At 45.1% G+C, this 24,343-nt stretch overlaps 1 protein-coding gene across 2 annotated transcripts in view; it reads left to right on the top strand.

Moving 5' to 3' along the window:
• LOC147692501 (cytochrome P450 2G1-like) overlaps positions 1-24,343 on the top strand; it is a 591,635-nt gene that overhangs the window by 313,739 nt on the left and 253,553 nt on the right. For both annotated transcript variants that reach the window (XM_086938711.1, XM_086938712.1), the window contains exon 6: positions 20,814-20,990. In XM_086938711.1, coding sequence (XP_086794837.1) covers positions 20,814-20,990 — 177 coding nt within the window. The remainder of the gene's footprint in view (positions 1-20,813; positions 20,991-24,343) is intronic.

The following is a 24,343-nucleotide window of genomic DNA, read 5'->3' on the forward strand; positions in this document are numbered from 1 at the left end:
AAGTCCCCTTGAATCCTGAGGGTCCCTAGGGTTAAACTAACCCACTAGGTACCTCCAGTTAGTGCCACGGAGCGGTATTGCAGAGTGTTGTAAAAAGGGACGTGGCCTCTGAACACCTGTCTGCAACGCAGCTCCCTGGCACCTACTGGAGAAACCGGGTGGGCTAGTTGGGGAATGAATTCCTCTTCAATCCTGAGGGCCCCTGGGGGCCTATTAGCCCACCAGGTACCTCCAGTATGCGCCAGAGAGGTGTTCAGAGGCCACGCCCCTTTTTACAACACTCTGGAATGATTTTTAAAGCCCCAGGGGTGGCGGACCCTGGGGCTGGGGGGCTGTGAGCCCCCGCACATAATTTTAAAAAGCCCCAGGGGTGGCAGTCCTCTGGACTGGAGGGCCCCTTTGGGCCCCCGATCACAATTCATACAATCCCCCCGGGATTTGGCCCACCCAGGGGCTTATTATTAACGAAGCGCAGGCTTTTTTTCCCCGCGGCCGGATCTCCTGCGTGGATTTTGCCGATTTTCTTCTTTTTTTTTTACATTTTTGGGGGCCTTGGGGGTCCTTGTGGGATCCCCTGAGCAGGCCTAGGGGGCCATGGTGTTCCTACCCTGCCCCCTTTTCGCGTTTTGCAAAAAAAAAACAGTTTTCTTATGCCTCGGTTCTACCGAGGCACAAGATGGCTGCCAACCCTTCTTGGTTTGGAGTGTTGACAGCCAATTACCATAAAGCTTGTGATCGGGACGGTGCGCGCATCCTGCGTGGCCATAGATATCGAAACATTTTTCATTTTGAATTTCTCAGGAACTACTGAATGGATTTACACCATTTCTTTCTGAACCAAGATTTACCTTTTAGCCAAATTTGGTGTATTTCTGTTCAGTAATTCGGGCTGTAGCCGTGTCTAAAGTTTCCTATGTGAAATTGCATGGGGAAAACACATTTTGGGACCCCCCTTTTTTCTCAGCCCTCGCTTGATGAATCACCCCGAAACTGGCCATGAGTTTTGAAAATTTTGCGAAGATTCGTCAATCGGTGCCAAAGTTATTAGGAATAGAATGTTGCGATTTTCCTATGGAAAATAGGTCTGAACTATAACTACCTACTGGCGACAGCCAGTAGGATATATATAGATATAGATAGATAGATAGATATACACACACATATATACACACACACACACACACATTACCTACTGGCAATCACCAGTAGGTGGTTCTAGTTAGGACCAAAGTTTCCATAGGAAAAGTGTTTTGCCAATAACTGTGACACCCCTTGACGAATCTTTACAAAACCTTCACAAAACGTTCCCTTTTTTGTTCAGGTGCTGTGTTGAAAGTTTCGGGATGATCGGTCAAGCAAGGGCCAAGAAGAAAGGGGGTCCCAAAATGGGTTTCCTCATTTGGTGTAAATCTATTCAGTAGTTTCTGCAATATTTCACTTAAAAAAAATATTGATATCTGGGGGTGCGAGTCCTTGCAGTGGACTTGTGAATCCTACTAAAATTTGATTGACTGACAACACTTCAGCCAGAAAGTGTTAGTAACCATCTTGGGACTCAGCTTGAAGCTGAGTCCAACAGAATTAGTACAAAAATAAAGAAAAGGTGTCAGGGTAGGAAAACCCTGAGCCCCAGATATGGAGGGAGTTCCACAGGGACCCTGTTGGGGTTTATAAGCTTTTTTTGTCAGGGATCTGTGAATCCCAGGCTTGAAACTTATAGAGAGTGCTGCGCCGCCCCCTGCAGCCTTGGGGACCACCACCTCCCCTGGGGCTTTCATTTTCAATAATTTGGGGGCCGCCCGGACCACCTAGCCCAGCACCTCCCCTGCAATTAATTAATAATAAATGCAGAGGGCCCTGCAGTCCCCCACAGCCCTGGGGACCACTACCTCCCCAGGCTTTCACTTTTTATAATGGACGGCCGTGCAGACCTCCCCAGCCCCTGAGACAGCCACCTCCACCTCCCTGGGGATTTATTAAAAATAAATGTGGGTTGCCCATGGCCCTCCTGCAGCCCTGGGGCTGACAACCTCCCCTGGGCTTTCAGTTTCAATAATGGGGGCTGTGTGGACCCCCGAGCCCTGGGGACTGCCACCTTCCCGGGGCAATTACCAGGATAATGCGGGGTGCAGTGCAGCTCCCTGCAACCCCTTGCATCCATGGGGACCACCACCTAACAAGGTCAATTTGAAGATGAGCAGGAGGGCCATGCAGCCCCCCCCCCCCTGGAGCCCTAAATGGTTTTGGGTACTGCCATCCCCCCAGGGCCAGCTCCTGCAATGTCCCTGGGTGCCCACCTCAGGTACATTGATGTTTGCTATCACTTGATGGGAGCACCACTCCTGCCAACCCATAGCAAACCCTGTTGCTGTAAGCAAATGCTGTTGCTTACTAGAAGCAGAGCAGAATTGATGTTATACACATGGAGCTGCTAATGGAAGCTGCATATTAGCAGCTCCCTATTTGTCAAAGAAATGCCAGCTCCTGCAGGAGGCGGGGAGTGGGCAGAGACCTGGAGGGACTTCAGGCTCCCCTGTAGTCCGCAACATTTAAAATGTGAGTACCCTGGGTGGGACCAGGCCACCCACACTACAGAACTGGCCCCGGAATGTGGTTTTCAGGGTTCCAAGATGGGTCTTCCGGACCCCTCCCTTCATTAAAATAAAATAAAAAAGGGGCGGTCCCCGGGGGATGCGGTCCCCGGTTCCAAAATCAGACTTTCTTGAGGGCCAACTTCCCTCCTGTTACCTCCAGTAAGTCCCACACAGTGGGATTGCTAAAAGGTTTTCAGAGGCCACTCCTCCTTGCACCACCACTCTGCAAACGCACCTCCTGGTGCACTGCGGATTGGGTGATGAAGTTGACTTTACTTCTAAGGGACCTTAGGGGCCAAGTAGCCCTCTGGTACCTCCTGTAAGTCCTACACAGCAAAATTCCTGAGAGCTGGTCGGAGATCCAGCACCCTTTCTTCACCACTCTGCAAACTTGACTACTTAAAAAGCATAAAAATTCACTGAAAAAGCCTAAGGTTTCAGGTATATTATTGATCGGAACTAGCATCTAAAAAAATCTTAAAATTCACTGAAAAAAACAAAGGTTACAGGGACATTATAGTTAGGCTCAGCTTTCACCTGTACAAAACCAGTGAAATTCAGCATTTCTAGTTAGCTGAGCTAACTAGAAGTCGTGCCCCCACAGTTCACTGCTTATGACCTCACATATTACATCACTCATGACAGGGTCAGTGAGATCACTGATGACATCTCAAATGACATCACTGATAATATCATCCACAGAATCACAGATGCACCCACTCATACCCCCATGGAACCTTTCATACACCAACTCCCATACAACCATTCACAAACCCATTCACAGACCCATTCTAGTACTTACACACCCACTCACTGATTCATAGATCTACACACACATCCACTCACCCATATAGCCACTCATACACCCCCTCACTCACTAATACAGCCACTGATGCTACTCATTCACCCATACAGCCATTCACAAACCTGGTGAATCACCCGTAAATCAACCATACAGCCAATAACTCACTCATATAGATAAACACACATCTACGCCTTTACTCATACAGATGCTAGCACATACTCACTCACCTGTGCAGTCACTGACACAAGCACACACTCACCCATACTGGCACTCTCACATTCACTTATTCACCTAAACAGAAACTCATATTTTCCATCACTCATCTGTACTGCGTTTTTCATACCCAGTTACTCGCTCATATACCACTGACTCATCCACCTCCTCACCCACACAGCCATAAACACACATTCACTCATACAGCCCCTCACACATGCACTCACTAACCCATACAGCCACTCCCTCATCCATATAGGTAGTCACGCACCCTCTCGCCCATCCACACTAACACTCAGACAACCATACAGATACTCAGACAACCAATCACTCACCAATACAGCCACTCATGTTCCCACTCACACACCCTTGCAGCCACGTAGACACCAACTGACAGACTGATATAGAAATTCACACAACCAGTCACTCACCCATACATTCAGAGAGACACCTAATCACGCGCATATACAGTCAGTCACGCACCCACTGAATCATCCATGTAGGCACTTGTACACCCACTGATTCACAAATACGCCTTCATTTTTATAATTAACACTCTTAAACTTTTTTAAAACACTCACATTCACCGGATGATGTGATCAGTGATGTTATTTGCGATATCATCAGTGATGTCACTGACCATGTCATGAGTGATATATGTTAGTTCATAAGCAGCACAATGCAGCGGCACGCATTATAGTTTGCTCAGCTAACTACAACTGCTGAATTTCACTGGTTTTGTAGGAGTGAAATCTAAGCTTGACTTGAACGTCCCTGTAAATTTTGTTTTTTTCGGTGATAGTATATTATTCGTCAGAATGTCAATATTTATCAGGAATGTATTTATTCAATAACATTTTTAACTATTGATTTTAACTACCAATGTTAAATCAAGTTTATCAACATGTCGTGTAGGTATGCTTAGTATGTTTTCAGTTTTTATGACTGTTTGTCTTTCAATTTGCACTTGCCACTTTAAAAAAAAGTATTCTAAGCGTTTGCCATGTGATCAAGGCCTGCACGGGCTAAAACGCGTAATGGCTGACTTAATAAACCGATCATTTTTGCACTTACTGTGAAGTCTGTTCCCCTTTTTTTCCAGGCTTGGTGGAGAGGAGCTGAAGAAGAGGACATATATATATATATATATATATATATATATATATATATATATATATATATATATTCAATGAAAAAACCATAGGTTATAGGCCATATATAGTTAGGAATTAGCATTTACAAAACCTTATTTTACTCGCATAAAACCATTGAAATTCCATATATAGTTAGCTAACTATAAGCGCTAACTATATATCGCGCACCCGCAATCCACTGCTGATGATGTCACATATTACATCATTCATGACATGGTCAGTGACATCACTGATGACATCACTGATCAAAACAACCAGTGATTGTATGTGTCTGTAAAGTTTAAATATGTTTCACATATTGAAGAATGAGTGGATGTATAAGTGTCTGGATGAAGAATTTAGTAGGTGCATGACTGACTGTATGAGTGAGTGATTAAATGTGTCTCACTGAGTACATGGGTTAGTGACTAAACTGTCTTAATTCGTGCATCAGTATGTTTGTTGTTGTGTAAGCTGCTGCATGTGTTGATCAGTAGCTATAAGAGTGGCCATATGGGTTATTGATTGGTTGCCCAAATATTTGAATGGGAGGCTGAGTGTGTGTGTGGGTGGCTGGGAGGTGCGTGACTCTGTGCATAGATGTGTAAGCAGTTGATTCACTAGGAGTATGAGTTCAAGAGTGCATGTGGAAACAGCTATATGGGCGGTTGACTGTGCATGGGTGTGTTGGTGAGTGAATGGATTTCTCATTGCTACATGTGCAAGTAAGTACATATGTAAAACACAATACATGTGAGAGTTGAGATATATAAATAACTGAACATAAGACCCAGTGAATGTGTGAGTGGCTGTATCGATCACTGTGAGCTTGTATCAGGGATTATATAAGAGAGTAAATATGTGTTATTATATGTTTGAATAAGTAAGATGTGTATAACTGTATAGTTGAGGAAATGGAGGTGTGATTGATTCTTTGCATGACTGACTAGGTGTGTGAGTAACTCCATGGATGAGTGACAGTCTGTGAGTGTCTGTTTATACTGAGTGTATGTAAGGTTATATTAGAGTCTGAAGAGGTTCATTGTATTATCACATGAGTGATGTGATCAGTGATGACAAATGAGATGTCATCAGTGATGTCATTTGAGTTGTCATCAGTGATGTCATTTGAGATGTCATCATTGATATCATTTGAGTTGTCATCAGTGATGTCATTTGAGATGTCATCAGTGATGTCATCAGTGATGTCACTGACCATGTCATGAATGATGTAATATGTGACATCATCAGCAGTGGATTGCGGGTGCGCGATATATAGTTAGCGCTTATAGTTAGCTAACTATATATGGAATTTCAATGGTTTTATGCGAGTAAAATAAGGTTTTGTAAATGCTAATTCCTAACTATATATGGCCTATAACCTATGGTTTTTTCATTGAATTTTCAAGGTTTTGTAAATGCAAATTCCTAACTATATATCCACTATAACCTATGGTTTTTTCTGTGAATTTCATTGGTTTTTTAATAGCAAATATGAAAAGCTTTAAAATGTCAAGTACGTGATAGATAAAAACATTTTCGTATTTATGCACGCTGATGTGCTTTGAACGCTGCCCCCCCCCCCTCCCCTCTTTTGCCTTTGTTAGTACTCTCTCTTTGCAGATACAGAAGGGTAGTTAACGCAGGCCTTTACCCCCGTTGTAATCCGTCGTACCTCCTTGTCTCTCCATTTGATTGATTGTTGTCCAAGCATTTACTGTTTTAGAATTGGTTCTCTTTGGATCATTCTCTATTTACAAACAAGCACAAAGTCGCAATACTCTGTTTAGTCTTTGCAGATAGTGAAAAATCGTGTAAAAAAATAAAAGTAATCGAGCAAAATCAGTAGGCCACTAATTGGATCTCTTTTTGACCTCGCTAAAATAGAAATATTAGGAACAACCCTTCTTGAGAAATACGAAAATAGTGAGATGAACTGAGCTCCACACCATGAGGGCTGCAAGACAGCTCGGCTCCATCACCCATCCCGCACAAAATAATGACAAACCCTATGCAAATATTAAAAATATAGACAACACACCAGCAAAGAAATAGGGTAAAACATTTTATTAAAAAACTATTTACATAACGTTGGTTTATAAGATGATGTCAGTAGTGGACCGATGTGTGAATAGATCGAAAACAGCACAAGGCTCCAAGATCCGGATAGCAAGCTCCTGGATGTTGGGTGCCATAGTTTAGAGTTCTGAATTTCAGCCTTTTTCAATGCCTGTGCTTTGTTGAATCAAAATGGCGGCTTGACACAAAGCTGACTCAAGCGTTGTTACTGATGCTATGCAGACCAAAACTGGTTTTCAGTTTGTACATTTTTCTAGATTTTTCAATCCAAGTTTGGTTGACTTTGTAGAACGATGGCTTCAGATTTTCAACATACGGTGTGGTGGCGCTGACTGGGAGGGGGCGCTTCGCTCCTGCCCCCTCCCCAAGTAAGATTTTCATACGTGAAAGTACGTTAATGGTTTTGGTCCCCGAGATGCTTCGATGTCACTACCATTCTCAAATAGCATAAGTTCTGGATGTTGGGTGCCATAGTTAAGAGTTCTGAGCAGCGCTTGTAACACTGTCTGAAGCTTATTTCCTCCTACTGCAGCTTCACTATTCTCAAAGTAAGTGAGTGTCGTTTGTGGACCTGACTGCATTAGAAAACAATATGATATGTTACCTTCCTAAACAGCTTGACGGAGGCCCCTGAGGGGCGCTGTGATGGCCTTGGACTCGGAGAAGACGCTTGGCTCCGACACCCTCCCCAAGTCTTATAGCACTGGTGTAGCCTGAGATCGCCCCCGACATAGGCGGCCGGCTCCCGGGGTCCGGCGGTACTTTTTGCCTTTTGATGACTCTTCAATTCTGGACCTTGTCCCACAATCCGTTTGACCTGAAGACAAGCTGTAGTGAGGCGCCCCTTTATCGTTTTAGTTGCCATTCCGCCCGCTTTTGCTACACTGTGCCTCTTCCGCCATTCAGCTGTTTTCCGCCCGCTCTTGCGACTACAGCGTCTCGCTCACCATGTAGTTGAGATGCGCCCGCTCTAGCGGTGCAGCGATAGGCGGCTGCCACAGGACTCTCAAAATGGCGGCCGGCTCTTCGGTTTTGGGCCTGGTCCACTAAAATGGCCCTGGGACACCTTGGAACTCGGACGCTTGTCTGCTAGGGCTTGGATCCCATTCTCGAAAAGCGTCCCCTCAGCCGTGAAGATTCTACAAAAGTCTTGGGGGCCTCCGACTCCCGCAGGCTTCTGGTGGGGAGCGGCTGCCATGATTGCTCGTGGAATGGCCACGACGGAGCTACGAGATGGTAGTGGTCTCATGCTGACGCCAGCTTTAGTCTGAAACATCCAGAAACACTGTAGACTACCAATTCGATCAGTTCCGGTAGCGCCCCAACATGACCCGGAAGAGAAGAACTTGCCCTCCCCTCTTTGACTGATGGTTCTTGTTGCCTGTCCCCTCTGTTGTCATTTAACAGAACTTTTTGGACTGCTGAAAGGGGTTGTGTTCTGAACGCTGGTTGGTGGAGACATTTAGACTATATTCTTGACCTACGTTGTCGCGTAATGCGTTTTATGACACGCCGCGTTAGCGCACCCGGAAGTGATCCGAGGCGCGGCGCGCAGCGCGTAACGTAAGCATAACAGGTCATGTGACTTGTTAATAAAACTTTTCATTGGTTCATTTTACTTTTGTTAATTTAATGATGAAAAGCTTGGTCATATGACCTAAAAATTACGCTTTTTATTATTTTCGAACAATATTTTTTTTTCAAACATATGTTATAATATTCCAGGCTAATGTACTTTCCCGGAAAATTTACAACTGTCTGGCAAGTAAAATATATTCCTTTTTCGAGAAAAAGGGCGTTTCTTCCTTCCATGACGGAGCCGTTGAGTAAAAGAGATTCGGCCTGCTGTCTTAGTCGCCGATACGCCTGATTATCAGATTCTTATCGATCACTTTATGTTGCAGACATGAAAAACACAACTGCCCTTGACCATTTATCTTTACTGCGTTCCTACATATTATACCTTTTATCCGTCATGTAATTGGACTGCTTTATTTCACTTGCCTTTTACTGATTCGAAAACAGTCACTAAAAGTAAAAACTTTACAAATGAAAATACTACTACCGTGTTTTGTTTTAAAAACCTTTATTGTGAAAATGTCAGTATACAAATACGGGCCTATAACCACGTGGGCCGGCCACGGAGCAAACTCAAATCGTATATGATGAGGAGACATTTACACTGTAGAAGAACGTAACGAGCGGGCCATTAGGTGACAAGAACAAAGGTGTCTAACAGTTGCGGTATCGGTGGACGTACATTTTGTAATTAAAATACGACAGGGCCACTTACAATAACATTTTCTAGATATACATTTGCGGGCAAAGAGTTACGAGTCCCATTTATACCGGCGCCATTTTGGGCGAGGCCGGGCAGGTCCAAGATATAGTCAAAATGTCTCCACCAACCATCGGCCAGACCAGAACCCCTTTCGGCCCTTTATGTTACAAGATGATGTCTTCCATTCAGAAAATATTGGTGGCAGCATTTTGAAAGGAAACAGAAACAGCCGTTCTCCTAGTGAGTTTCACATTGTTACATTTAGGAAGAATGTTGAAGAGTAGTATGTGGAAAATCTGAAGCCATTTTTCTACAAACTCTCAATCAGACTTGGATGGAAAAAAAAACCTGAAGAATGTACAAACTGAAAACCAATTTTTGTCTGTATAGCACCAACAGTAACGCTTGAGTCAGCTTTGTGTCAAGCCGCCATTTTCATTCAATCAATAGCGTCCCCCTGCACACATTCAGGGACCTGGTCGTGTCTTCAGATGAAACGCATTGTAGGAAAAGAAGCAGAAAGGAAAAGGAAAAAAGTTCCGCCGGACCTAGTGAAGCTGCAGCAGGTGCAAATAAGCTTCAGACAGTCTTACAAGCACTGCTCAGAACTCTCAACTGAGGCACTCAACATCCAGGACTTGCCATTCGGATCTTGGCGCCTTGTATTTTTGTTTTGTTTTTGATGGAAGGGAAAGAACAAAAAACAGACATTGAAAAAGGCTCAACAGTGCAGGGCGCCTTGTGCTGGTTCCGACCTATTCACACATCGGTCCGCTACTGACATCACCTCATAAACCAACGGGGCACCCCACGCCGACTTTCGGCGCAGCATTGTAGGATGGACACACCAGTGCGGCAATTTGATGGATACCACCTCGGTGCCATCCAGATCTCGGCGCGTTCATTCATTCAATAGCGTCCCCCTGCACACATTCAGGGACCTGGTCGTGTCTTCAGAAGAAACGCATTGTAGGAAAAGAAGCAGAAAGGAAAAAGCAACAAGTTCCGCCGGACCTAGTGAAGCTGCAGCAGGTGCAAATAAGCTTCAGACAGTTCTACAAGCACTGCTCAGAAATCTCAACTGAGGCACTCAACATCCAGGACTTGCCATTCGGATCTTGGCGCCTTGTGCTGGTTCCGACCTATTCACACATCAGTCCACTACTGACATCACCTCATAAGCCAACGGGGCACCCCACGCCGACTTCCGGCGCAGCATTGTAGGATGGCCACACCAGTGCAGCCACTTGCTGGACACCACCTCGGTGCCATCCGGATCTCAGCGCGTTCGAGTCACTGTGCCGGAAGAGTGACCGGAACTCAGCTGAACACGCCGTCTTTCGGCGCAGCATTGTAGGATGGCCACACCAGTACGGCAATTTGCTGGACACCACCTCGGCGCCATCCGGATCTCGGCGCGTTCGAGTCACTGTACCGCAACAGTGACCGCAATTCAGCTGGACACGCCGTCTTTCGGCGCAGCATTGTAGGATGGCCACACCAGTGCGGCAATTTGCTGGACACCACCTCGGTGCCATCCGGATCTCGGCGCGTTGTGCTGCCTTCGGCCTATTCGCACATCGGTCCGCTACTGACGCCGCCTCACGTGCCAACGGATTTTCTACGCTTTTTGTAGCCCTATGTCGCATAACAGGTCATGTGACTTGTTTATAAAACTTTTCATTGGTTCATTTTACTTTTGGTTTCCTAAAGATGGAAGGCTTGGTCATATGACCTAAAAATAACACTTTTCATTGGTTTAGAACATTTTTTTTTCCCAAACGATGAAAGCCCCACCTTGTTTCTGGATCATTCAGACTGAAGCTGGCGTCAGCATGAGAGCACCACCATCTCGTGGCTCCGTCGTGGTCATTCCGCGAGCAATCATGGCAGCCGCTCCCCACCGAAAGCCTGCGGGAGTCGGGAGCCCCCAAGACTTTTATACAATCTTCACGGCTGAGGGGACGCTTTTCGAGAATGGAGCCCAAGCCCTAGCAGGCAAGCATCCGACTTCCAAGGTGTCCCAGGGCCATTTCAGTGGACCAGGCCCAAAACCGAAGAGCCGTCCGCCATTTTAAGAGTCATGTGGCAGCCGCCTATCGCTGCACCGCAAGAGTGGGAACAACTCAACTACATGGTGAGCGAGACGCTGTAGTCGCAAGAGCGGGCGGTAAACAGCTGAATGGCCGCCACCTGGGGAGGCCCGTTCACGCCGCCTCCCCCCCCCCCCCCCCGGGCTGCCGCACGCCAATTTTCGGAGCAGCATTGTAGGATACCAAAACCAGTGCGGCAGTTTACTGGACATCACCTGGGTGCCTGTCGTACATGTTGTGTCAGCCATGTGACACTGGACACAGACCGCTACTGACGAGGCCTCCCCCCGCACCACCCGGGACGCCCCACGCTGTTTTTCTGTGCTGCATTGTAGGATCCCTAAACCAGTGCGGCACCCAGGCGACATCACCTGGGTGCCGTCCAGAACTCTGCACGTTGTGCTGCCTTGGGACTATTCGCACAACAGACCGCTACTGACGAGGCCTCCCCCCGCCCCACCCGGGACGCCCCACGCCAATTTTCGGAGCAGCATTGTAGGATCCCTAAACCAGTGCGGCACCCAGGCGACATCACCTGGGTGCCGTCCAGAACTCTGCACGTTGTGCTGCCTTGGGACTATTCGCACAAAAGACAGCTTCTAACCATTGTTGCTTTTTGTGTTAATAAATGTTTAAATGTTTTTAGTTTTTGTTCTGTTCATTATCGTTAAAAGTTAATAAAGTTTTATAACCTTACTTTGTTGGAGTGTTATCTATTTTTTGAAAAACGGGTGAATGGGGCCTTGAATCGGGTTATTGTCATGTGTGGGCTTTGGAAGTGTGCTGCTGCAGGATCGGACATTTCAAACTCAAATGCACGTTCTTTTTCTTACCTTTCCGAAGCATGGAGCGCAATAGCAGGCAGAGAAAGGGTGATGCACGTGTTGAACACTACCTGACCTGGCAAGTTGCTGGCAGTGCCCCCCCGCCCGCTCCTGAAAGAGGGCACACACACACCGCCGCCCCGAGTACTTCAGAAATCTTTAAAAGACCATGCGCTTGTTCATGAGGCTTAAATGGTTTATCACCTCTTCTAGAACCCCTACATCGACCCTCTGACGTTTCATGGAAAAATTACCATGTAACACAATACCAAGCCCTATCAGCTGAAACCCCCAAGGAATCGTGGGGCATATTATCAAGGGGGTTTATCTCCGCTTTTTTGGCTTTAAAAACCATGAAAGCGGAGATAAAATTATTTCCCTATTATCAAGCTGTCGCTAACACCAGTTAGTGACACCTAAAAGGAGATAGCGACCATCTTGGGCCCGGCTTTGCATGTCAGTGATACTTATCACTAATGACATGCAAAGTGGCGTGCCAAGATGTTAGCGACTGGAAACAGTCCCTAACATCGCTACCTTCTATTACCAACTTTTGGAGATATTCGCACTAAGCGCGAATATCTCCAAAAGCTAACACCTGCCCTGAGCAGTTCTTAGCCATGTTATCCAATGGGAGGTGGATAACATGGCTAAGAGCATTAGGTCGATAATACATGAATATCGCTGACTTTTCTGCGATAATAGCAAGGTTTATCTGCGATAAAAATCGCCGATGTGCGGCGATAATTTTTGTCTCTAAACAAGTTATAGACAAAAATTATCGCTAGTTGTTAGTAATATGCCCCCGGGTTTTTGCTTGCAGAAATCGGGAGGCGGGAGACTAGCACTGAAATCAGTACTCACACGCCTGAATCAGGAGAATTGGCATGTCTGAATTCTCTACAGCTGGGGCCATAAACTACATCCGCAGGGGTAGGTGATAGCCTGGGACCAGCCTGGCATCTAAAATGGCTGCCGTGCACGACAAAATTGTGGCATTCGAAAAAAGGCAAGATGGCGCAGCCGCTGGAAGAGATATATCAACATATATCAGCCTCCTCAGCCACCCTCAGGAAACATAGGGGATTAGGATATGTCTCCCGCACCCCCTTATACCTAGTACTTTAATTAACGAAGCACAAAATGGCGAATTCCCGTTTCGCTACCAGTTTGCGGCCCAGTTCGCGGCCCGTGAAGCGCTTCTACCGTGAAAAATCATTTTTTTTTTATTTTCCCCACGGGACCCTTTAATAACCCCAACAACATTCCTAGGGGGTCAAGAGGGGGATACCTTGCCCCCTTTCATTAAATTCCCCCTTAGTTTTTCACCTTTTCTTCTCTCTCGATCCTACCGAGAGACAAGATGGCGGCCGCTCCGGACTGTCACGCAGCAAAAAAAAAAAAAAGCTCACGCACAGCCGCTGGAAAAGATGTATCAACATATATCAGCCTCCTCACCCACCCTCAGGAAACATAGGGGATTAGGATACGTCTCCCGTACCCACTTATAACTAGTAATTTAATTTACGAAGCACAAAATGGCGAATTCCCGTTTCGCTACCAGTTCGCGGCCGCGCTTCTACCGTGAAAAATCATTTTTTTTTTATTTTCCCCACGGGACCCTTTAATAACCCCAACAACATTCCTAGGAGGTCAAGAGGGGGATACCTTGCCCCCTTTCATTAAATTCCCCCTTCGTTTTCCACCTCTTCTTCTCTCTCGATCCTACCGAGAGACAAGATGGCGTCCGCTCCGGACTGTTTAGAATGTTGACAGACACCGGAGAGCCAATCAGCTTTCTGCGCGCAAAGTTCCGATAAGCGAAAAGTAAGCGGACCGGATCGCTGCCCAGAGCGCTGTTACAGATATATATCTTGGTTTGAACGTTAATTTCTCAAAAACTACTGGAGCACATATATTGAGACCTAGCAAAGGCACATCGGGCTAACAGTCCCTACAATTTTGCCAAGTTTCGTGCAAATCCATTCAGCCGTTCGAGCTAAAAGTGAGTCCAACCGCCCTATGGAAAACTCAATGCAAAAAACGCGTTTTGGGACCCCCCTTTTTTCTCAGCCCCCCCTTGACGAAACCCCACCAAATTTTCAGGAGCTGCCCAGAAACAAAATGTGCCATTTTCCTGAAAATTTCAGCCGATTCCATCCACAAACGCCAAAGTTATTAGACATAGAATTTTCAAAAGTCCCATAGGGAAAAAATTCTAACTATATATACCTACTGGCGAACGCCAGTAGGTAATATATATATATATATATATATATATATATATATATATATATATATATATATATATATATATATATATATATATATATATATACATATATATGAGGTATGTCCAGTTCTCAGCAACTGTAGCGCAGCGCAGTTAGCCACACCGACAAGCAGGAACCAGCGAGACCCAAAAGTGGTGCAATATGATTGTATTTAAAGTTTAGCCCAGCACCAATCCGCCATGACGCGTTTCGGCTAGAGATAGCCTTGTTCACATGACAACGTCACGAGGGATGACCACCCCTTTTAAAAATGCAAGTAGTGCCATCACATATCATAGAAAGCGAAAACATACTCAGCTTTCGAAAAAACTACAAACATTTGTAGAATCACTGCATAAATGCAAATTACACAAAGAAAACTTTCACATTTTGTAAAATGGAATTCCGTCATCAAACACATGGCATTGGCTAATACTTAAACTTCATAATTTACAAAAGGTTAAAAGCCAATAAATAGTTATAAATAATCATGATGCCATTAAAAAATTTCTCTACAAAAGGTACTCGCATATTTAACTTCTTCAAGCATAAAATGAATAGTGAGTACACAACACTTGTATAACGCGGGCCAAATGTCATGGTTACCCTAAAGTGCAAAATTAGTAAGAGGCTATACTGCCCAAGTGGGCTGTCATGTACGAAATTCCACAGTTTTCAATCATTTGTGCAAAATAAGCATTATCACGTACATTTGCATGTAGATGGCTGTAAAGTGCTACATTTAAAGTGAAAAAGTGCAACAAGAAAAGATAAATCATTATTCTTACACAAGTTTTAAAAACACAGGTCAAAAAGCGAGGGTCCAGGGTTCATGTTATTTACACGGCTACAAGAATTATGGTTATCAGTTGGTATTGCAGAACTAAACCATATTCATTGAGGACAAAGTGCAAAGTGCTAGACAACAAGGGTATTCTAAAAGTTATAGATGAGTATAACAATCCTCTCCCATGTTGAGACCCTGAGGTGCTTTAGTATCGAGGGATATTATGTAGCGGGTCTCCAACTTTCTGAGTAACGCCTCCCTATCGCCACCTCTTCTTTGGGGGGAACACAATCTATAACAAAATATTTCAAAGCAGAGGCATCTTTCCCATGCATTAACTCAAAATGCCTAGCTACAGGATATGTAGGATCAGCATGCGCTATTGCACGTAGATGTTGTAAGATCCGCTTATGGACCTGCGGTCTTGTGCTGCCTACATATCTGAGCCCGCATGGGCATTCCAAAACGTAGACCGCAAACTCTGTTTTGCAGTTTAGTTTTTGTTTGATTTTAATGGGGGAAGGGGATAAAGGTGTAATTACCTCACACTTGCTCACCCCATGTTTGCATGCCTTGCAGGTGGAACAACGCAAAAATCCCTTGCTGTCCTCTAACCATGTAGATGTGATTACTTCTGGGCTACTAGATACCAGGCTATCTTTCATAGATCGTGCCTTGCGGTATGTGATACTAGGGTGTTTGGGCAGAGTGGCACCTAGTATAGGATCATTCAAAATCAATGACCAATTGTCCTTGATTATTTTCTGAATCATCCTATGCTGATTACTGAACCTGATAATTAATCTGGTTTCCTCATCAGGTCCACTAGTAGAGGCAGCAGGTTGATTAGAATCTCCTAAGCCTAGGAGTTCTAGCCTATTGATTTTGTTGGCCCTAGCAATGGCATTATCCACGATAGCTGGTTTGTAGCCACGTTGAAGGAAGCGTTCCCTACATTGTGACTGGGCCACACGGCATTGTTCTTCACTGCTGCAGATTCTTCTGACACGCAGCATCTCCCCATAGGGGATGCTGCGTATCAGATGTGCAGGATGATGGCTATCCGCATGCAACAGTGTGTTCCCTGCCGTGGGCTTACGGTACAGTTTAGTTTGGAGAGTTTCTCCCTGAACATATATTTCAACATCAAGGAAGATGACTGATTGAGCACTGATGGTGCTAGTAAGCTGGATATTGAGATTATTATTGTTAAGCATTTGTATGAAATCTCTCACCTCAGTCTCAGTCCCATCCCAAACAAAAAACAAATCATCTATGTATCTAGACCAGAGTTTCACCTTTGTATTCATGGTGATAGAATGTTCCCCCATCAGGACCTGCTCCTCCCAGTACCCCATGTGCAGACAGGCGTAACTGGGAGAGAAGCAGGCCCCCATAGCTACTCCTCTGGTCTGAAGAAACAGTTGTTTTGCAAACAAAAAGATATTGTTCTCTAAGCACATTGAGATCATCTCTATCAGCATTTGCGAATGTTCATTAAAGCAAACTTCCCTTTTTTTTTTTTTTTTTATATATACGTTTACTTACCATGCATGGTAAAGGTATGCGTGATAAAAGAAGGGGTGGGCGTAGTTCGCGAAGTAGCGCTACGTGAAGCTACGCGAAGGGCACTTCGCACTACGCGAACTTCACGTAGCACTACGCGAGTTGAGTCATTATTGCCACCTATTGCCATCTCTCCTCCTAATACTGCTCCATCAGATACCAAACAGGCCCCCAGGATGATAACAACTTATAGTAAACAGGCCAGACAAATCAGGTCTATTATCAAACAACGGTGGCCGATCCTGAAAACGGATTTGGTTTTAGCACCCAGGCAACCTGATGGTCCCACCATAACATACCGTAGGGGCCCCTCTCTCAGGACCCAGATCTGCCATGACTTTCCCGAACTGGGCAAAAAGGAAGAATGGTTGAAATCCCGGCCGGGGTTCAAACGTTGCTCTACTTGTAGAGCTTGTAAATTCGGAATAAATACTACTCAATATTCCACACCTTTTAGTCCTACCATGACCAACATAGTGGGATCGTTCAATTGTAAGACGGAATTCGCAGTTTATGTCCTGACATGCACCTGTGGTTTGAGATACGTTGGCCGTACTCGTCTGCAGGTGCATGTCAGGATTCTCCAGCATTTACGTGCCATCGTTAATAATGATGGCACGTATCCAGTGGCCAGGCACTTCAAAGCCATATATAACAACAACTTGCAGTGCCTGGCCTATTATGTCATTGCCTCATTCCCCAAGCCACGAAGAGGAGGGGACAGGGATAAGATCTTGAGGAAGCTGGAGTCACACTTTATCTTAGAATTGGACAGCAAATTCCCTAATGGACTGAATACCACTGATGATCTTTATGTGTTTCTTTAAATTGATAATATTCGCTTTCTAGTTGGGTAGGTTGAATGAAGTGCTTTGCCTTCCGTTTCTGTATATAAATTAATAATTTTTTCTTTTTTTTGAATCTCTATAAACAAATCTGTTGTTATTCCAATTTTGTTTCATGGTGACTGGTTTTTTCTTTACAAATCCCAGTATTTTCTACTTTGGGAATCACTTTTTACTTTTTTCTTATACATTGTTTTATGAGGACATAGACACAAACAGTGTGTACATTTGGTTTTCTTCCATCAATTTTCCTGTTGTGTATTATGCTAACATATGTGTTTGTGAGCAATCAGTATTACAGTTGACCATTATTGCATTTATGCAGATATTCAAAACCAAACTGCTGTTTTAATCATTTTTATCAATTGGAATATATTTATTTATATATTTATATATTTATTCCTTGGTCCATATACCTCGCTTATTTTGCACAATTAGGTCTATGTAAACGTAAATATAGACCTTCATTTTATGTAATTGTTTACATATTGCGATGTTTGCACTTATTTGATAAGCATTTTTTGCACAAAATTGTCCTCTAATGGCACTGTTTGAGTGACGCTTTGCACACTATTAAAAGGTGCGTTATTTGCACATCTGGTTAATATGCTTATTTTGCACAGGTAACAATTATTATGGACTACAACTAATATTCTAAATAGAAGTTTGTTTGGTCAGATGCATTTATGCTGCTATATGAAAACGGTCTATTTTCTATACATTGTTTTAACATTTTCAATGTATATCTATTTGCTCTATTTATTGCATATCAGAATTTAAATAATATTGATTTTTATTCTGCCTTTGCACTATGCACTTTAAAATGTTTGGAAGAGGTACTTGGAGTGTGTCGTCACTTTCCATCTACACGTGGTTTAAATGAAAGACAAAAATGCATCTGTGAGAAAAAAACTGTGGAACAAGTACTATTTAAGTGATGGATATTTCATTTACTGACTGTCTGTGAGCAAGGGCGGATGCCCGAAACGCGTCAGATTTTGGAAACTCTTACCTAAATAAACTTCAGAGAGCATGTAGGAGTGCCGCACGAAAACTTCGGTAGAAACCTCTGAGGAAGATAGCAATTGAAACGCGTCAGGTGATTCGAAGTTTCTGCATATCCCGCCAACCCACGTGTGCAGTTTGTACCCAACAATAAAGGTTACGGGTCAAAACCTTCTCTGTTGCTTGAGTGCTCCTTCAATTTGGTGGCGGACCCAGGAGCATGAATTCATAGCGGCAGCCCAGCCGCGAAGGTGCACCATCCTGTCTAAAACGGGGGCCATGAGATGGGATGATACCTACCTCGACTGTGGAGCAGCGGAGCTGGATCAAAACTGCAACGTTGGTGGAGGCTCATCCAGAGTCTAGGGGCTCATACAGAGCAGCAGTTAAGACAGTGCGTTCATTTATGGACTTTAAAGACTTCAACATCCACAATGCTGAGAGGCGTGAATAGCCCAATCATAGAGCATGTAGGAGTGCCGCACGAAAACTTCGGTAGAAACCTCTGAGGAAGATAGCAATTGAAACGCGTCAGGTGATTCGAAGTTTCTGCATATCCCGCCCACCCACGTGTGCAGTTTGTACCCAACAATAAAGGTTACGGGTCAAAACATTCTCTGTTGCTTGAGTGCTCCTTCAATTTGGTGGCGGACCCAGGAGCATGAATTCATAGCGGCAGCCCAGCCGCGAAGGTGCACCATCCTGTCAAAAAACGGGGGCCATGAGATGGGATGATACCTACCTCGACTGTAGAGCAGCGGAGCTGGATCAAAACTGCAATGTTGGTGGAGGCTCATCCAGAGTCTAGGGGCTCATAGAGAGCAGCAGTTAAGACAGTGCGTTCATTTATGGACTTTAAAGACTTCAACATCCACAATGCTGAGAGGCGTGAATAGCCCAATCAGAGAGCATGTAGGAGTGCCGCACGAAAACTTCGGTAGAAACCTCTGAGGAAGATAGCAATTGAAACGCGTCAGGTGATTCGAAGTTTCTGCATATCCCGCCCACCCACGTGTGCAGTTTGTACCCAACAATAAAGGTTACGGGTCAAAACCTTCTCTGTTGCTTGAGTGCTCCTTCAATTTGGTGGCGGACCCAGGAGCATGAATATATATATATATATATATATATATATATATATATATATATACACACACACACATATATACATTTACTTACCATGCATGGTAAAGGTATGCGTGATAAAAGTAGGGGTGGGCGTAGTTCGCGAAGTAGCGCTACGCAAAGGGCACTTCGCACTACGCAAAATTCACGTAGCACTACGCAAGTTGCGTAGTAGCATGTTTGCACTGTGCAAGATGCGTTTTCAATGATTGCACAGTGCGGACAAGCATCCGGCACTGTGCAATCATTGAAAACGGCATCTTGTACAGTGGGAGCTGTAGTTTTCTGCTGCTCTAGTAGATTATTACTCGAACGGCAGCTTTCTCAACGCGAACTGGTAGTTTCTCATTGAGAGCGGTCGCGAGCATGCGCAACCACTCACAATGAGAAACCTGACCTCCCCGCGTTGAGAATCTCTCCGGGATGTCATTTTGCTTGCTCGTGGTCGCGAACATGACGTTGAGGACCGCGAACAAGCAAAAAATGACCGCTGCACTACGCTACGTTGCACTACGCGTGTTCGCACTGTGCTACGTGCAGCTCGCGTAGTGCGAAGTTGCGCAAACTTCGCAAACTCCGCGAGCGTAGCGTAGTGCTTCGCCCAGGGTTAGATAAAAGCACCAAAAGATGCATGTGATAAATGCATGTGTGGTAAAAGCTGTGACATAAAGGCACTGTGTGGTAATTGCTGCGTTGTAAAGCTGTTTCCCTTTTTCAACATCATGCAGGATAGCCCATTATAGTAAGGACTGCAATGCAAAAGGAGAAAAAGGAATAGTTTACAGTGCTATTGTACATTAGTTGTCACTGGCTTCCCAGACACTAAAATGAACATCTGTCCCTGTATACTCAGTGGAAGAAACATAAGGCATGATTTTGTTAATAATTATGAAGCAGCTAAAATGGAACTTAAAATACTTAAGATCCCAGGGCTAAAATTATATTGCGCCATTGTCATCCTTAAAGTGCAGAAGAATTGCATTCTTCCATGCACTAATCTGGCGAGATTCTATATACCACTTGACTATATTTTGTTTTATTCTACCTATGCTGTTCTATATTTCCCCCTTACAATCTTTGTCTCTCTGTTTCATTTCTCTTCTCCCACTCATTCCACCTCACCCTTTCCCATTTATCTTCTATTTTACGCCTTATCTATGAATTAAAACTCTCCATTTTTTTATTTACAGCTTTATAATGCCATTCCAGTAATCATGGACTACCTGCCAGGACCCCATCATAGGATTTTAGAAGAATCCAAGAGCTTGAAAACCTTTATTCAAGAAAAGATTGATTCACACCAACAGACCTTAAACTCAGAATCTCCTCGGGACTTCATAGATTGCTTCCTGATGAAGGCAAGCAAGGTAACTGAAAATATTTTGCGCATCTCATTGGTCTTTCGAAGATAGCAGGGTAGGACATACTGTGTGGCTCTTTTACACTAAATATGTGGAAAGAGTGACATACAAATGAGTGTAGCCACCTCCAGAACATCACTGTGCCACATAACCAATGTCCATTTAAACATGTCTGAGAAATTGACCTGCTCTTCAGCACGGTTTGGATTCTCACCACTTTGCCTTTATCTTTACCATCGCAGTTTGAAGGTAATCATCTTGCAGCAATCCTGGGTCTGGAATTTAGATGTAAGTTGATGTTATGTTATGTTAATTAAATTTGTATCGCGCGCAGATACTCGAAAGTGTCCCGGCGCATCACCAAGGGGGGGGCCATAGTCAGGTATTATGCAAAAAGATGTGTTTTCCTGTTCTTCTTGAAAATCAGCGGGTCCTGAGTAATCCGCAGGCGGAGAGGAAAGGCATTCCAAGCCACTGCCGCCTTCCAGGCAAAAGAGCTGCCTCCCAGGCAAAAGAGCTGCCTCCCAGCCTCTTTCATTTAAAGCACGGAACCTGAGCGAAATGCTGAAACGGGGAGCACAGCTGTTGTGAGTGGGCATAGAAGGAAAGCCGTTTTTGTAGGTAAGTATCGCCAAGACCATGAAGATCGCGGTGGGCCAGGACTAAAACTTTTAATTTGAGCCGCACTTCCATCGAAAGACAGTGCAAAGAGCGTAGATGACTACTCATGCTCTTCCTGGAAGGAATCTCGAGAAGAAGTCTGGCTGCCGCATTTTGTACCACTTGTAGCTTTTTTAACAGATAGCCCGGTATGCCCACCAGAAGAGTGTTGGCATAGTCCAATCGAGACAAAATGAGGGCACAGGTGACCGTTTCTTTTGCCTCCCTGGACAGGAGAGGAAGACATTTCCTTTAGGTTTTCAAAAGGCCAAAACATGTCCTCGCAAGTTTCTTGATGTGAGTGGAGAAAGGCAAGTTCTCCTCAAACTACACCCCCAAGTTCTTGGTGGGGTTGCCTGTTGCGGTGAGTAGGGGGAACTCCGGTGGCCAGAGAGTTTCCTTAAAATTGGGAGGGAATTTACCAAATAGGAGGCTCTCTGACTTATCCTCGTTACACTTCAATTGCGCACCAGCCAACCATTTAAAAATGGAGGACAAACAATTCTGAACCGAGGAGGCAGAGTATCCATTCTTATCCAAGGTGAAAAGAAGCAGAGTGTCATCATCATAGGCTATAACCTTAGCCCCAAGGCCCTCTGCCAGGTACATGAGGGGTGTAACATAAATATTAAAGAGAAGGGGGCTAAGGGAGGACCCCTGAGGAACACCAGTGGTCACTGGCTGGAGAGCGGAGGAGGAGAGCATAAGCCAAATCTGTTGGACCCGTCCTTCCAGGAAGGACCTAATCCAACCCCAGGCGTCACCCGAAACCCCAATCTCGGCCAGACGAGAGAGAAGGAAAGCGCGTGGGACTGTATCAAATGCCGCAGACAGGTCAAGCAAAATCAATGCAGCCCTCCTGTCGGAATCCAGATACTCCTGTATTGCCTCCGAGACCCCCACCAGTGCCGATTTGATGCTGTGAGATGCCCTAAACCCTGACTGGGTGCAGCAAGCCCTCCCTCTCAACAAACTCAGTGAGCTGTTTATTCACCACCTACTCGCACACTTTGGCCAAGCCAGGCAGGAGAGAGATGGGACGGTAATTCACTGGGATCAGTGGATTGAGGGATGGCTTTTTTAAGAGTGGCAAAATCTTTCCAAGCCTCTGGAACGCAAACTTCCTGGAGGGACAGGTTGATAATGCCATTTACTTTGGGATTGATGGTCTCTGCAACTGCTGCCAACAGTCTGGCCGGACATGGATTAGAAGGCGAGCCTGACTTCGGGCCCTTAAGAATTTTGAGGGAATCTGAGAGGTCCACAGACCTAAAGGCTTGCAGAGAGTGAGCAGGGTCAGTGGATGAAGACCCTAGATCAGCCCCAATGTCATTGTTACAGGGGGGAAAAGCCACCTGAATGGAAAGAATTTTAACTCTGAAGAAACTGGAAAGATTTTCACACCAGGCGACGGTAGATGGGGATGCCCTGGATTGGGCAGTAGGTGACATAAAACTTTGGACACTTGCAAACATTTCTTTTGCATTGTTTTTGGCAGAGTCGTTGCGAACTGAATAGAATTGCCTTTTGGCCTGCGCTAAAGCCTGATAGTAGGTTCTTTGTTTAAGTCTAAGATTTCTCTTAGCATCAGGGCAGTAGTCACTACGACGACATGCACGTTCAAGGATCTTGCAGTCATGTTCAAGCATTTTGAGGGCAGGGGTAAACCAGGGTTTAGATGGAGACTCCCTAGACAACCGCCGACCAGGGTACGAGGCAAGTGAATCAACTGCATTAGCAACCCAGCTAGTAACTCCAGCAAGTTGGCCCTCGAGGTCCCCCCAGAGATTGGGCCTGATATAGTTGAAACTTTTGATATAGTTGTCACTGTGGGAGCTGCCAGGATAGATGTTGTCACTTTAGAAGAAAATCTGATTAATGCTCTAATGAACAGAGGATTCAGAAAAGGGGGTGGTGATGAACAGAGTGTCTGAATTAAGCAGACCACTCTTACCCAGTCCAAAGATCAGGGCTTGATCCATCACCGTTATTTATCTCACTGCACCATCCCAACTCAGAACCTGGCTATATGCAAATCAGTCTTTCCCTGGCCCAGTGCATCATGGGAACAGGGCAGACTAAACTACCAAGCCAATTCTTCACCAGAAAGGAGACAAGTTACCGGGGACCGGTTTCTGGCATTTCAGCCGTCTTCGGCCCGGCTTGCTTGAATCCTGATGGTGCAGTGAGAAAGGGACTCATGTCTGAGTATACCCCGCCACACCTATAGTGGCCAAAAACGATTCAGAAAAGGGGGTGGTGATGAACAGAGTGTCTGAATTAAGCAGACCACTCTTACCCAGTCCAAAGATCAGGGCTGGATCCATCACCGTTATTTATCTCACTGCACCATCCCAGCTCAGAACCTGGCTATATGCAAATCCGTCTGTCCCTGGCCCAGTGCATCATGGGAACAGGGCAGACTAAACTACCAAGCCAATTCTTCACCAGAAAGGAGACAAGCTACCGGGGACCGGTTTCTGGCATTTCAGCCGTCTTCGGCCCGGCTTGCTTGAATCCTGATGGTGCAGTGAGAAAGGGACTCATGTCTGAGTATACCCTGCCACACCTATAGTGGCCAAAACGATTCAGAAAAGGGGGTGGTGATGAACAGAGTGTCTGAATTAAGCAGACCACTCTTACCCAGTCCAAAGATCAGGGCTTGATCCATCAGCGTTATTTATCTCACTGCACCATCC

This window comes from Lissotriton vulgaris, chromosome 9, assembly GCF_964263255.1.
Source record: "Lissotriton vulgaris chromosome 9, aLisVul1.2, whole genome shotgun sequence".
Taxonomy (NCBI): domain Eukaryota; kingdom Metazoa; phylum Chordata; class Amphibia; order Caudata; family Salamandridae; genus Lissotriton; species Lissotriton vulgaris.